Here is a 13,106-nt window from a genome sequence, read left to right as displayed (position 1 = left end):
TCAGTGTGTAAGGAGAGCACGTGTGGTCCTGCGTGTCACAGCCAAGGAGCTCACACTCACCTGGGATCTTTCTCCCACCACCAAATTTTCTGTCCAACCGAATCAAGCAGCAATCAACACAGCGGAAATAAATGGGCATATCCATCTTTGAACACTGAATTACCTTTTTCTGTAATGACTGTCGGTGGCAAGTGGAATGTTCTCTATTCATTTGCCTTTTGAATAAAATTTGTTCCAGAATAAATATTGTAAAAAATTAAGTATGTGAATGTTTCTTTGCATTCAGAATTAAACAAGAATTAAACATCTGATGTGAAAATCCAAGGATTCGGAGAGAACGCCATGTAAATTTCATGTGTAATAATGAGATATTTATTACTTTTTAAAAAGCATTTGGATAGCAAATTATATATATTGATAAATATTATCCGAGAGCTCTGTGTTTTGTTTTCCACTAAGTTTTGTGGAACGAACGAGGGTTGCCGTGAGGGTCTCTGTCTGGGTGTGTCGCCAGTTCACCATTCTCTGCTTTGATGCCTCAACGGCGTTTGGATTCTGGGCAGTGGAGTTACCAAACCAATCTGGAGCTTTCTGAGCTCTGTTCCGGGAAAGCTGGGAGCGCCTGAGCGGCGTGGGGGACACGGGAGGCCCCAGCACGGCAGGGAGGGGAGCGGCCCCCGTGCCTCCCTTGCCCTCAGTGCACCCCCTCCCTCCTAGGAAGTGACGTGGCTTCGGGTCCGAGCCCTGCGCGCCGGCAACCGCGGAGCACAGACCCCTGCGCGGCGTCCCCCGGGGTCACCCCGTTGGGGCCATGCCACACGTCTCCTTCTCACTGGTTATCAGAAAACGTGCCTTCATTTTCGGGATAGTGGTGTGTGCATTTCTGACTATGTAGCAAACCCTTTGATATTTTGACTTAGACACTAACAACATTCGGGTGTTGAGGTTTTGTCCTCGTGGATACAATTTCAAAGCATGGACTTGGTAATTCAATTAGACGTTTTCTATAAAATGCACCGAGTTACATGTGTGCGAAAGGCTCTTCACCAGCGCGGAATAACCTCCGGTCAGCCGTTCAGACGACTGTCAGTGTAACTCTGGGAGCAATAAAGGATTGTGTGAAAAGCCTCTCACTTGGGTGCTGGATCTTGTGTTGCCTCACGAGGGAGGGGGGCGTTTGGACCCTTCCCATGGAGAGCAGGTACTCTGATACCCCCAGACCTGTTGCACCGCCGTCGCCTGCCGAGCCTCGCCCTTCTGCCGAGGGTGGGGGGTCAGAGTGATGGCCTGGCCGCAGCCTTCCTGGCGGGCTTCGCGGTCGCGTCTGCCTGGTCGCGTCGGGCAGAGTGCGGGGCGGTGGCTGCAGGCTGCGGTCCTCGGCTGTGCCGCGAGATCTCTCCGTGAGCATCAGCCCTGGGCTAGTTATGCCCAATGCAGGCCTCATGCAGCGTGGACACGCACACGCACACACGTGCACACACACATGGACACACCTGCACACACACACAGACTAGAAGTTGCCCTCTGTCGACGAGGATGCTGGGCAGCAGGCCGGTTCTGACCTCTTCCCTCCTGTTGCAAATGGAGCAGAACCAAACGGCCCGTCTCTTTCAGCCAGGACGCATCATTTTCTCCCTGTTGAAGGGTTCAACCGCCTCAAAATGGCCCGGCCTACCGAAACCTGGCCACCGAAGCTTCCCTGGACACCAGCTATGCCTGGGGGACGTGCAGCGGGGACGGTCGTGGGCTTCCGAGAGTGGCTTCCGTCCTGGGCCGCCACCCTGCACACCACCAGGGGCTCTGGTGCAAACAATCCCCCACACCGACCCCCAGCGACAGGTTTATAAGCAGGCTTTTGGTTTTATTTTGTTAACAAACACACACGGGGCAGGGAAAGGTTACTGACCGAGTGGTATCTAATGCACGAGTCCTCTGTGGCCTGGAAACTCCTACACGCCCCCAACCACCTGCTGAGGATACCGTACACAGCGGAATTAGGGCTGATCATCTTCTGCATCTCTCAAACGAACACAATTACTCTTTTGGCATATTTCTCACTCAGACTGCTTGAAAGTTCTGCGTTCTTGCAACGGGAAGCTGGGTTATGGGGCAAGTGTCACTAACACTAACACCAGAGACCCAGGGCCCCCGGCGCCCCTCAGGGCCAGTGCGGAGGGATCCTGCGGCCACTTTGCTCACTACGTGAGCACGCGCTGCCCAAGGTCGTGGCTCCGAAACACTGCCTCCCTTTCTCCAGGCTTTACTCTCCAGACACGCTACTGGAGTAGAAAATAAGCTCTTTTCAGTGATGGGAGGAAGCCGACGCCAAGCGTCTGCTGACAAACAGGACTTCTCTCACCAATAACAAAAGTGAGGGAAGTCTTTGGTGGGTATGTGGAGACCCCCCAGGACCCACAGGAATGTTCCTCCGTCAGGGGGACGTGCATGCAGGAGCCAACTTCTCGAGAGAGAGCTAACATATCGAGCCGTCTCTTGAGTCTTGACTCAGCTGAAACATCCAGCAAATCAGAAAACCTCAGGGGCTCTGATGTGGGCTTGCCCAAGTAGGAGTCCTTCTGAAGGTTGCTCTGTTTTGCTTCTACCAAGTACCGAGCACGTCAACTCTGTGGTTATGAGATCTCTACAGACGTGTGCACGTTCTCCTCGTCGGTCTGTCCTGCAGGTGGAATCCTTGGGGAAGGCGTGCACCGAAACGCCTTCTAAGTAACTCCCTACCAACGGGGACGCATGGCCAACCTATACTGAAAAGGGGGGTTACGGCATCATTATATTTCCTTGAAGAATGCGCAAACCGCCGGATCCCAGACGCGCTCCTGACACAGCACGGTCAGGGTCAGCTTTGCGGGGGCGGGGGCTGCCGACCGCCCCAGCTTCTCCACGGGGACAGCATGGGGTCACTGACTCGGTGCTTCTCTGATCAAAGTGAATCAGACTCCACACAGGATCAAGTAAACCTCTCCTAATTCAGGACAAACTTTCCATCACGTTAAAGAGACTGCAGCCTCCAGCTTCCGGCTAGGGTGTCTGTCCTCTGCTCATATGGGTTATTTTCCTGGTTGGCCTAGGGACAGCCTCCTGAAGGACCCTGGCTGGCTTTTCTGGGATCTGTAGGAACGGGGCTTTGGATGTGTGTAAGACTCCACAGGGACACAGGACAGAGGAGAAGCAGGGACGCCGCTCCCAAAGCTCTCTGGTTCTCTGCCCTCTCTGGGTCAGCCCCACACACCTGAGCCCCACCTGGGAGCAGCGCTTTCTGGGAATTCAGGCAAAGCCTGCTGAACACGAGACTTCATGTCAGTTGAGGAGACTGGGACTGGAGTGTGTACCTGGTTTCTAGCCACGTCCTTACACCTGGTGGTTCAAGCAGGACACTGCACCACGTACCCCCACTGGAGCCATGTATGGATGGCAGACATTGGAAACCAAGTGCTCCGTAGCCCAGACGTGACGAATACACCAGCATCCACGCTGTGCACAATGTAGTGTGAAGTTCCCAAACATCACTGTGGCGTCTGGGGAAGCACGCCGTACGTTGCGTGGCCCACCACCACCTCCCCTCTGCAGGCACCACGGAGAGTGGCCGCTGGGACTTGGGGGAAGGCAGATCACATCAGCAGCCGGGGACGTTCGGAAGACTCAGGAGCCGAAGCGGACAAGGCACGCTGTCTACCGTGGAATAAGCTGGCGAGTCCTCGGGTCCCCCCCTTAGTGACCGTCCATGCTACGCAGGCTATTGGCAAATAGGTTTCCCGAGCCCCAGCTCTGGAACTCCCGGGTTGAGGCATGCAATAAATAAGACCGTGGCTGTGAGCAGAGCACCCCTTGTCCCGCGGATGTGTAAGGATCCCCGTTCCTGGAGGCCGCTGCTCTCACTTACGGAGGGTCCCATTCTGCACCGTTTTGTTCCAATCGGTCACGCAGGATGAGGCGGCTCTCTGCAGAGAGTCCTCCTTGCTCTTTGGCGAGGGGCTACTGTTGTTGCTACCGCTGGACTTGCTTCTGCTGGGATCGAGAGCAGGCTGGGCAGGCGAGGAGCGGGCACCCCAGCCCCGGACCAGGCAGGTGCAGACCAGCCGGAAGAAGGCCCGCCGCATCTCCTTGCTGGCCAGCGTGTAGATGACGGGGTTCATGGCCGAGTTCAGCACGGCCAGCACGATGAACCACTGGGCCTTGAACAGGATGGCACACTGCTTCACCCTGCAGGCCACGTCGACGAGGAAGAGAATGAAGAGCGGGGACCAGCAGGCGATGAACACGCTCACCACGATGACCACGGTCCGCAGCAGGGCCATGGAGCGCTCCGAGTTGTGCGGGCTGGCCACCCTGCGGCTGCTGGACTTCACCAGGAAGTAGATGCGTGCGTACAAGACCACGATGGTGGCCAGGATGGCCGTGAAGATGCTGATGCAGAAGGCGATGTACTTCTTGGAGTAGAGGGGCAGGATGGTGGAGCAGTCGGGGAGGTCGTGCAGGCAGTTCCAGCCCAGGATGGGCAAGGCGCCCAGCGAGAAGGCGATGAGCCAGCACATCCCGATCAGAAGGAAGACACGGTGCTTCTTGTTGGCGTCGTACGGCCTCATTTTGATCATAGTCAAGTGCCGCTCGATCGCGATGGCCAGCAAGCTGCAGGTGGACGCCCCGAGGGCCACGAACATGCTGCCTTCCCGCAGGAACCAGACCGTTGGAGACAGGCTCAGCGTCCTCTTGCCTGACATCAGAATGTTGACCTTGTAGGCGATGCCGGCCAGCAGGTCACAGAGAGCCAGGTTGCCGATGAAGAAGTACATGCGATTGTGGAATTTATTGTTCTTCCAGATGGCGATGAGAACCATGAGGTTCTCCAGCACGATGAGGCTGCAGATGATCAGGAACAGCACGGTGGTGAGCATGCTGCCCTCGGGGGCCTCCTTCAGCCTGCCCTCCAGCTTGCCCACATAGCTGTAGTGCTCGTACAGGGTCTGGTTCCCGGGCTTGGGGCGCGGCGTCAGGACCGTGGCCATGGCTCAGGCGCACAGAGGCTCAGCTCCGGATCCCACCAGAGGGCGCCCTGGGCATGTCCATCTCGGGAGAACAGGCTCCGGCTCAGGCTTCAGGGGTGGCCCGGGCCGGATCCCAGCCAGGGCGTGCACAGCAGGAGCCTGCAAAGAGAAAAGAGGGGTGCCCAGCGATGAAGGTGATCAGGGACCACCCAGGGGCAGCGGCCACAGCAGAGTTGGAGGAAGGCACCCGAACTCCGCAAGTGTGCAAACGGCTGGTCACGCAGGGGCCCAGAGCTCCCCGGGGGCTGAGGCGGCCACGGGAAGCCACTTGGTGTCTGCAGCCCCCGGGAGGGAGATCAGTGCGTGAGTGCCACGGTCGTTCACTCATGTAACAACGACACACAGACCGAATAAACATCCATCGGGGAATCCCAAGGCACTCGTGAGTGCTAACTGTGCATCCTTGATCCACCGCACTGGAGCTGCCAAACCATGATTCCCCGCGACCAGGAGACAGACAGGATCATCCCAGGACAATGCAATAGGATGGAACCGGAATGACGCCTCCAGGAAGCCCCCCTGGTGAGCCTGAAGCCACGTGGTGAAGCACCTGCAGCCCTGACAGCATCCCTGGGACCAGGGCTGGGGACAGAGTCGGGTCCCGACGGCCCCCAGGAGAGGCCGGAGACAGGGCCACGCAGCCACGGAAGGAAGGGCAGTGTGAGGCAGAGCAGAACCCAAACCCGTACCTCCACAGGGGTGATGGGAGGAAGGGCAGGGATGAGCACTCGGGCTCTGGACATGGCTGAAAACTCAGAGTTCAGATCAAACTGTCTGAACCCCCAAAACTGAAGCCGTGCAAACGAACAGAAAGAAACGACCCACCTGGGGGTCTAGGGACACAGTGAAGGTGGGAAGCCAAGGGCCAGGCCCTCGAAGGCCTTGGATTTAATCTCCCCTCCCCTCCAGATACTTCCCACCCCCACCTGGGGCCGTGCTCATCACCTCGTGTGAGGTCACAGCTGGACGTGGCGTTCAGTGGACCCACTGATTTTAAATTAGAAATATATGCTTCAATATCTGCTACAATCAAATGAGATTAGCTTAAAACAGCCCTCTGAGTGTCCAGTGATGAGTATTTTTTTACTTTTACAACGTTTAAGCCATAGCCCTAAGTTGGGTTCAGAGACAGACAGCTCCCCAAATGATATGGGCTCTGCATTTTGGGGTGTGGTGGGATCTTGCTAGGTACCAAGAAGGCCCAAGAGGGTCTCAGTCCTGGAAGGACTCAGGGGCACAGCGTGGGTGGCTGCTCTCGGACGAGAAGGAGAGAAACTCCGTGGGTCCCCCACTCCCTCTAGGTCACTGTTTCCCGGCCCTGCGGGCACTGGTGGGGCCTGGGAGGCTGTCAGATCCCCCCCTCCATCAGGGGGCTCGGTTCTCTGAGGTCAGAAAGAGCCGCTCTGTTCCTTTGCTGCAGAGACTTCTCCCAATGTGCCGGAGCTTGCATGCGCGGCTGTTCCAGAAACCCCGTGGGCCCTGGCCTCCGGGGGCCGCCTGCGCGTTGCACGCAGGTCAGTAGATGCCCCTGGAGACGCACGGGTCGGCTCGGTGGGCCACTGTCCCGCCGGCCCCTGCTGCCGTTCCTGCGCCTTTCTCTAACTCCGGCCTGTCCTTCACGCCCTGAGTCAAATTCCTCCTGCTCTGCAACATTCTGGAGTCAGCCCAGCCCCTCCAGGCCTCCCTGAGCCCACTCGCCACTTTTTACAACAAATCGCAGGCTGTCGTTTCAGGAGTGTAAATAATGCCGCAGCTGACCACCTCTGAGCCTGCGGCCTGCGGGGGCCCGCTTCACACTCACACCGCATCGGGGGCACCGCGCCCGTCCGCTCACGGGTGCCCCACGAACGCCCTGCTCTTCCCTGCTGCTTGTCAGCTGAGTCTTTATCTGTGAGCCGCGAATGGAGCCGCCACGGCCTCACTCTGCCGTCCGGGCCCCGGGCAGAGCCCAGAGCACAGCCAGCCCCACCGAGAGCGGAGGGAGCAGCGGCCGGGGAACGGCTACTTCCCTGCCGGCGCTGGGTCCACGCCGCAGACCCGAGGCCTCCACACGCCCCACGCCAGGCAGCCCGGTGCCACGCGCCGGCGGCCACTCTGTCAACTAGTCCTGTTCCCCCCCACCAGGGGCTCCCGTCCCAGCAACGACGACACGCATGTGGTGAGCATGACTTGCGATCATGAGTGAGTGAGCACCCACACGGTCTGAATTGCAGAAACACGCGTGTTACCTGAAAGGGCGAGGAATGTGAATTGTTCGTGAATTCGCTCCAAGCAGCCACATCCGAAAGGTTTGGAAACCACAGTACAACTTCGGCTTCTCGGCTGTGCCTGTTTCCCCAGGATAACTCCCCGCCACGTACATCCCTCCCTCTGCACGCACCCCACCCCCGCGCTGGGGCCATGAGCAAGGACAGGGACGCGTGTGCCCATAAACCCGCTGGACCTGGACCGCCTGGACGTAAAGAGCAAGGACAGACAAGTGAAGGACTTTTCTTCGCGGCACAGGCAGGGCTTTGAAAGAACTGAGCAGGGCAGGAAAACAAGCAAACAATGAAGGCGATACCCAGCAGCAGAACCAGCACAATGAAAATAGTGTAAGATGCGCCGGAGAGCCACCCAAACCATGCATTTTGAGGGTGAATGTATTTTTCCTACTAACGCTTGATTTATCATTTCCCTTGATTAAATATTCATCACTCAAAGAGCACATTTTTTCCAGAACATCTCTTGCTAAATGCTACTCTCCGCATTTTTCGTAACTGGAAGACATCTGGCTCTTTTAGAATCTAAGAGCTTATTTTCTTTGGATTACCAACATTAGAACGTAGACTCCGCCCCAAGAGTTACGTGCTGGGCCAAAGGCCAGGTTGATTTTGGATGTGTCTGAGTGCTGTTACTTGTGGTCAAAAGCATCAAGGAGTTCTGCCCCCACCTCTCAGGGGCGCAGCAGGACCTGAATATGCGGAAAGAACACTCTGCCCCTCCGCCCCCCAGCTCGGAGCGGCCAGCCCGGCTTGGGACCAGGTGGGGCATCAGCTCTCGGCCACATGCATCCTGAGGAGTGCTGGGCACTGTGAGCACAGCTCCTGGGAGGCCAGCCTGTTCCACCCGTCCCAGCCACCACCGACCCCCAAAGGGACCGCTGGCTGGCTTCTCACCCCCTCGAGGGCAGGAGCCTGTTTCCGACCTTCACGTAAGTGGGGCCCCATAGCCTACAAACGTGCCTGGCGTCTTTCTGCCGACGTGATGCTCACCCGAGTCCTAGGTGGAGGTGCATTCGGATGCTGGTAATTCCTGCTCCCGTCTGTGGACACGGGGTTTCGACAGGTCGCTGTCCTAACAAGCGCTGCGGGGCCTGGGTGGGGGCATCCTCGTGAGCTCGTGTCTGTGGATCCATGGGCTGCCTTGGGTTTCTGAGCGTCGTGCTACTGTCTAGGAGGGGCTTTGGTGCAGAGGGTCCCCGCAGAGACTAACGGCACTCGGCTAGCTGGAGAAGTCCCCATGGGGGCAAGACGTACACATTACAAATGCTCACGTTTTTCTTTATTTTAAAAGTTAAGCATCGGGGGCCTGTCAGGGACCACCATCTGACTTTTTGTTGTAAGAGTCTGATCACTGCTTGATTTCCCCCGAACAAGTCAGAAATAGAGGCCAGTGCTGAGGACGGTAGTCTTGTACGTCTCAGAGCGCCGGGCCTGAGCCAGAAGCTGCTGCGTGGGACGGGCACTGGGAGAAGCACCTTCTAGAAGGCGTCCCCGCCGTGGTCACCCAGGTTAGACCGCGTCGCACCGGTGAGGCTGCCGTCCCTCCGTTCCAGGGAGGCGCGTCCGCGGGGAGGGGCGGCCCGGGCGGCCGATGGGTTCCAGATGTGCTCTCTGCACTAGTAACTTACTTTCTCTACACATGTCAACTTGAAAAATAAACAAACTATAAAAAGAAGGAAAAGAAAAAAGTAAAGGGAAATATTTCCACAAAGTCTGGGGTCTCTCTCCCTCTCGGTCACAGCGAACAAGAAAAGCACGAGAGGACAGTGAGGAATTTCTCCCGATCAGACACAGGGTGCTGTTTGTGAAAGGCACGTTTTCCCAGGGAAACCAACGAGTCCATCCTCCAAACTGAACCGAAACACCAAGCATTTGCCAACCAGCAAAATTTCCTGGAAAGCAGTGTTTTGTTGTTGTTTACAAGAATTTAGGAAAGAAAGGCCGCGCTGGCCATGTCGACGCCCCAGGAAATTCCTTTGCTAATGAATATTTCCCCTTGCCCCATATTTCTGAGCAACCCAGCGGGGCTTTCAGAGGTTGCTTCCAGCAAGAGGCCTCGCACACACGGCCCCGCACGCCTGCACTCTGCTGGGAGCCTAGGCCCTGAGCCCCCGGTGAGGTCACTGGGATGAGCGGGCTCCCCGCTCCCCGGCGGCTTTCCCGCACGGGACTCTCTCGGGCAGGGAAGGTGCGGGTGTTAACACAGATCGGGTGCAGTCCCGCGAGCGCATGGACGTGGGGTGGCCAGCAGGAGCCCAGGCACAAGCCCCAGGGGCTGCCTCCGTGCTCGCTCGCCTGGGTGCCCGGGCTTGTCCATTGTAAGGCAACCGATCTTGACACAAGAGGCCTTACCCTCTGCTCTTCAACCAGACTTTTCAGACTCTCCCTTCTCTGCCTGTTCTTAGTAACGGGATTGGACTCCTGCCCAGATTGCCGTGGGATGAACGAAGGTGTGTGGGAACGAGCTCCTCCGCAGCTAAGGGCCTATGCAAATAAGAGACATCTGGCCCAAGAAGTCCTAACTGTGGGGTCCCTCCCGCCGGTTCCTGGAGCCACGGTGACACGGCCCACAATGTCCCTTGCAGGCACCCCGTCTGTCCCCATGGCGGCATCTGCCTTCTGAGTGTACACAGAGGGAAGCTGAGGCAGCGCTGGGCTGGATGGCTGGGTCATCTGATTCCCACGCGCCACAGCAGGGGCTCACTCTTCTAGAGCGTCCGCCCCCCGCCCCGCCATGGTCTTCACCTAGACGGCGGTGACAGGAGTGTCACCAGCAGGCTCGCCAAGTGCTGGACTGCTGACACGAGCGGAAACCTGACGCTGGGGACGTGAAGCAGCATCTGCAAGGCCCAGGAGCCCCACCGACCGGCTCAGGCCTCGCTCCAGCGCACGGGGCTCACCGGGCTGGCCTGCCGCCGGGCCTCCTACAGACGCAGCCACAGCGATAGGAGGAAAACGACACAGAACAGAGGCTGACCGTGCCTGGCACGGTCACACCGTCACCGGAGCGCCGGAGTCTCGGCACTGGATGGAGTTCGCTGAGCACGTCCTGTTACCTCGGAAAGCTCCTGGAACGTCTCCTCAGGCAGTTCATTAATTCAGCAGAAAATGGGTGCAAAGGAATCATAAGAAGTGGCTGCAGACTGATAAGGCAGGAATGAGGACGCCACGTGGGGGGAACAGAAAGGCCCCGGGAAGCACAGCGCAGTGGTTCCAACTACCAGCGCAGGCGGCCCTCGGCCCGGCCGGCGGTGTCAGCGCCCGGCTCCAGCGCCGAGTCCTGCAGAAGGAGAGGGGGCTTCACAGTAGGGCAAGCCCCAGATCTGCAAGATGACGGCATGCCCCAATTCTCATTTTTCCATCACAGAAACACATGCACACACTGTAGGTATCGAAGTGTGTGTAGGAGGAGGGAAAAGACACCGCAGGAAATTACATCAGTAATTTCCAGAGAAAGGAGGAAATCAGCCCCTGCATTTTGAGAACATTGTTAGGCCAACGTGTGAGGCTCCTTCTTCAGGAGATGCCAGTTTCTACCATCCACACGTGGTAGAAAATTAGGAGAGCCACGCACTTTACGAAATTCAGAAACCTAAAGAGGAAAGCAGCATCTACGAAGGTGAGGCTGGGGGAGAATCCATCCCAGCCGCATCTTCACAGGAGGCTCCTGAGGGCTGATGTGCAGTCTCTCGTGTCAGTTGACGGAACAAGCAGACCGGCAGGATGTGAAGGTTGCTGACTGAGAAAACCCACTGGGTGGTCCTCCTATGGCCACAGAATTAGTCATTCTGGATGGAACTCTGCATCAGTTCCCTGAGAACTCCTCCAGAGCCAGACACTTGCACGACTCCTCAAGGACAACATGCCCGCCACCACCCCAGCCACAGGCAGGGCCGTCCGCCGTGTCCATCATGCACCCGCAGGACCTAATCCTGCCCGGTACTTCTAGGAACTGTTTTTCTTAACCACGCCTGCAAGAATGCCACTACATTGAGTGTTTGCAACTTCTGACCAAGAATGTTGCAAAGATGAATGAGGAAGGTGTGTGTCTACAGCGAGTGTCTGCAGCCTCTGGCCTCCAGACTTTAGAAAGATGCCTCATTCTGGAAGTCGTCAGGGCTCCGGGGGGGTGGGTACCGTGGGCAGGGTGGACCCTCCACTTTTGAAATTATCCTCCAGGAGAGCCCCGTGTTCGTGCCACTCGCCTTGCTTTATCTTCCTAACAAAATGTGTTCCCTTTAAACCCCCAACAAGTTCCTCTCTTACATCTAAATATAAAAACCCACAAAGAAATATGTCACCGGGAGTGGCCAGCACCAGAAGAGAGAGAAAGAGAGAGACACAGACTGTGTGGAGCCGGGGTGGTTAGAAACAGCAAAGCTAGTAGCATCGGGCCAAAGAAGGACATGTCCCGTCCCTTCTCCAGGCTTTATCCAGCTGTGAATGCAGCACGTGGGAACCTCACGATTGCAAAAGTAGGGGCTTTATCTTCCAGCCCTGACTCTGACAGTCCTGACTGCCTACTTCAAGAAACAGAAGAAAACCGTGGAATTTTGTGGCGAATATCATTTAAAAGAACGGTTTTCTCAGGAGAACGACGACAACCACACACTCCCAGAGCCCCCAGGTCCTCATCCTGGGAGGGTGAGGCTGCCTAACTTTTCAGTTATTCCAGGAAAAGGACAGAGGGGACTTCTCTGGGAAGAGCCACTTATGTCTCCTTCAGGTCATGAAGGTGCAGCTCAGTCTGGACCTTCCCACTGTAGTTAAAAAGGAACCATTCCCTCTCCCCTGGCTCTGGCTGGTCAATGGCTCTCATCACTAGAGTGGAAAAAAGAACCATTCCCTTTCCCCCGCTGGGGCCATCACCGGAATGGATGGCCTGGATGAGGGGCTGATGGGGACGTGGTGTCTCCTTGGGCCAGGTACAGTCACGCCAGGGATAGGCTGGAATTTGGTGAGAAAAGTGGGCCCAGCGGCCCCCACCCCACCTACCCAGGCTGGGCGCCCCGGACTCGCAACCCCTGCCCCACCGACTCACCTCTGTCTGGAAAGGGCACTTGGGCCACCCGCATCCTGGGGACCCTTCCTCCGCTCAGGGGGCGGGGACTGGGGCACAGGGAGAGTCTTGGGGCTGGAGAGGGGGGCAGTCGGTCCCGGCCCGGGGCTGTCGCTCGGGCTCCTCCTGGCGCCGCGCTCCCGTCGCGTGTCCCCAGGACCGGCTGGCTCAGCCTCTGCGCGCGCAAGCCAGAGCGCAAACTTTTCCAGAGGCCCTTAGGGGCGGGGCGGCGCTCCGCCCCACCGCCCCCAGCTCCCCGCCCTCCCGGCGCCCCCTCCCTACTTCCTCCGCGCTCCCGAACGCCCACCTCCCTAATCGCTCAAGTCCCCTACCCCATCTCCACCTCCCCGACCCTCCTCCCCGCGGCCCCTCTCACCTCCCGCGTCTCCTCCTCATCTCCCCGTCTCTCCGCGCCCCCCCATCTCCCCGCCCCAGGTCCCACCTCCTCGTTCCTCGCCCCTCCCTCTCCCTTCCCCTGCGCTCGCCCCCCTCACCATTCCTACTCCTCTTCCCGGCCCATCAGTCCCCCGGCCTCAGCTGCTCCCAAGCCCCTGCCCCAGGCCGGCATTCTGACCCTGCGCCCTTGGGCGAGCTCCTAGCAAGGGTTTGGGCTGATGATGATGATGATGATATCATCATCATCATCATCATCCTTACTGTGGAAGTGATCTTGATAATTTCCTTTTCAAATTGCCTTTCCACTGGTTCTGGGTTAGCATGCTT

General features: G+C 57.7%; 1 protein-coding gene across 2 annotated transcripts; it reads right to left on the bottom strand.

Moving 5' to 3' along the window:
- Positions 1–368: 368 nt before the first annotated feature.
- Positions 369–12,583, bottom strand: S1PR3 (sphingosine-1-phosphate receptor 3). Of its 2 annotated transcripts, XM_064580120.1 has the most exons (3): positions 12,366–12,583; positions 8,315–8,547; positions 369–5,159 (listed from the first exon to the last, which is right to left on the bottom strand). In XM_064580120.1, exon 3 carries the CDS (start codon positions 5,019–5,021, stop codon positions 3,891–3,893), a length of 1,131 nt encoding a protein of 376 aa, XP_064436190.1. In that variant the 5' UTR covers positions 5,022–5,159; positions 8,315–8,547; positions 12,366–12,583; the 3' UTR covers positions 369–3,890. The 2 variants fall into 2 exon arrangements, with proteins under 2 accessions (XP_064436190.1, XP_045738077.1); XM_045882121.2 differs by lacking the exon at positions 8,315–8,547.
- Between the last annotated feature and the right edge of the window lie 523 nt (positions 12,584–13,106).

The sequence above is a fragment of the Mirounga angustirostris genome, unplaced genomic scaffold (assembly GCF_029215605.1).
Source record: "Mirounga angustirostris isolate CCGP_5_RB_7025 unplaced genomic scaffold, mMirAng1.0.hap1 SCAF_15, whole genome shotgun sequence".
Classification (NCBI taxonomy): Eukaryota; Metazoa; Chordata; class Mammalia; order Carnivora; family Phocidae; genus Mirounga; species Mirounga angustirostris.
The sequence above is the reverse complement of the archived record's forward strand: the minus strand, read 5'-3'. Positions and strand labels throughout refer to the sequence as shown.

What these genes read in the sequence shown, in the direction of transcription:
- S1PR3 (XM_064580120.1), bottom strand. Translation starts at nt 5,021, where the DNA reads ATGGCCACGGTCCTGACGCCGCGCCCCAAGCCCGGGAACCAGACCCTG.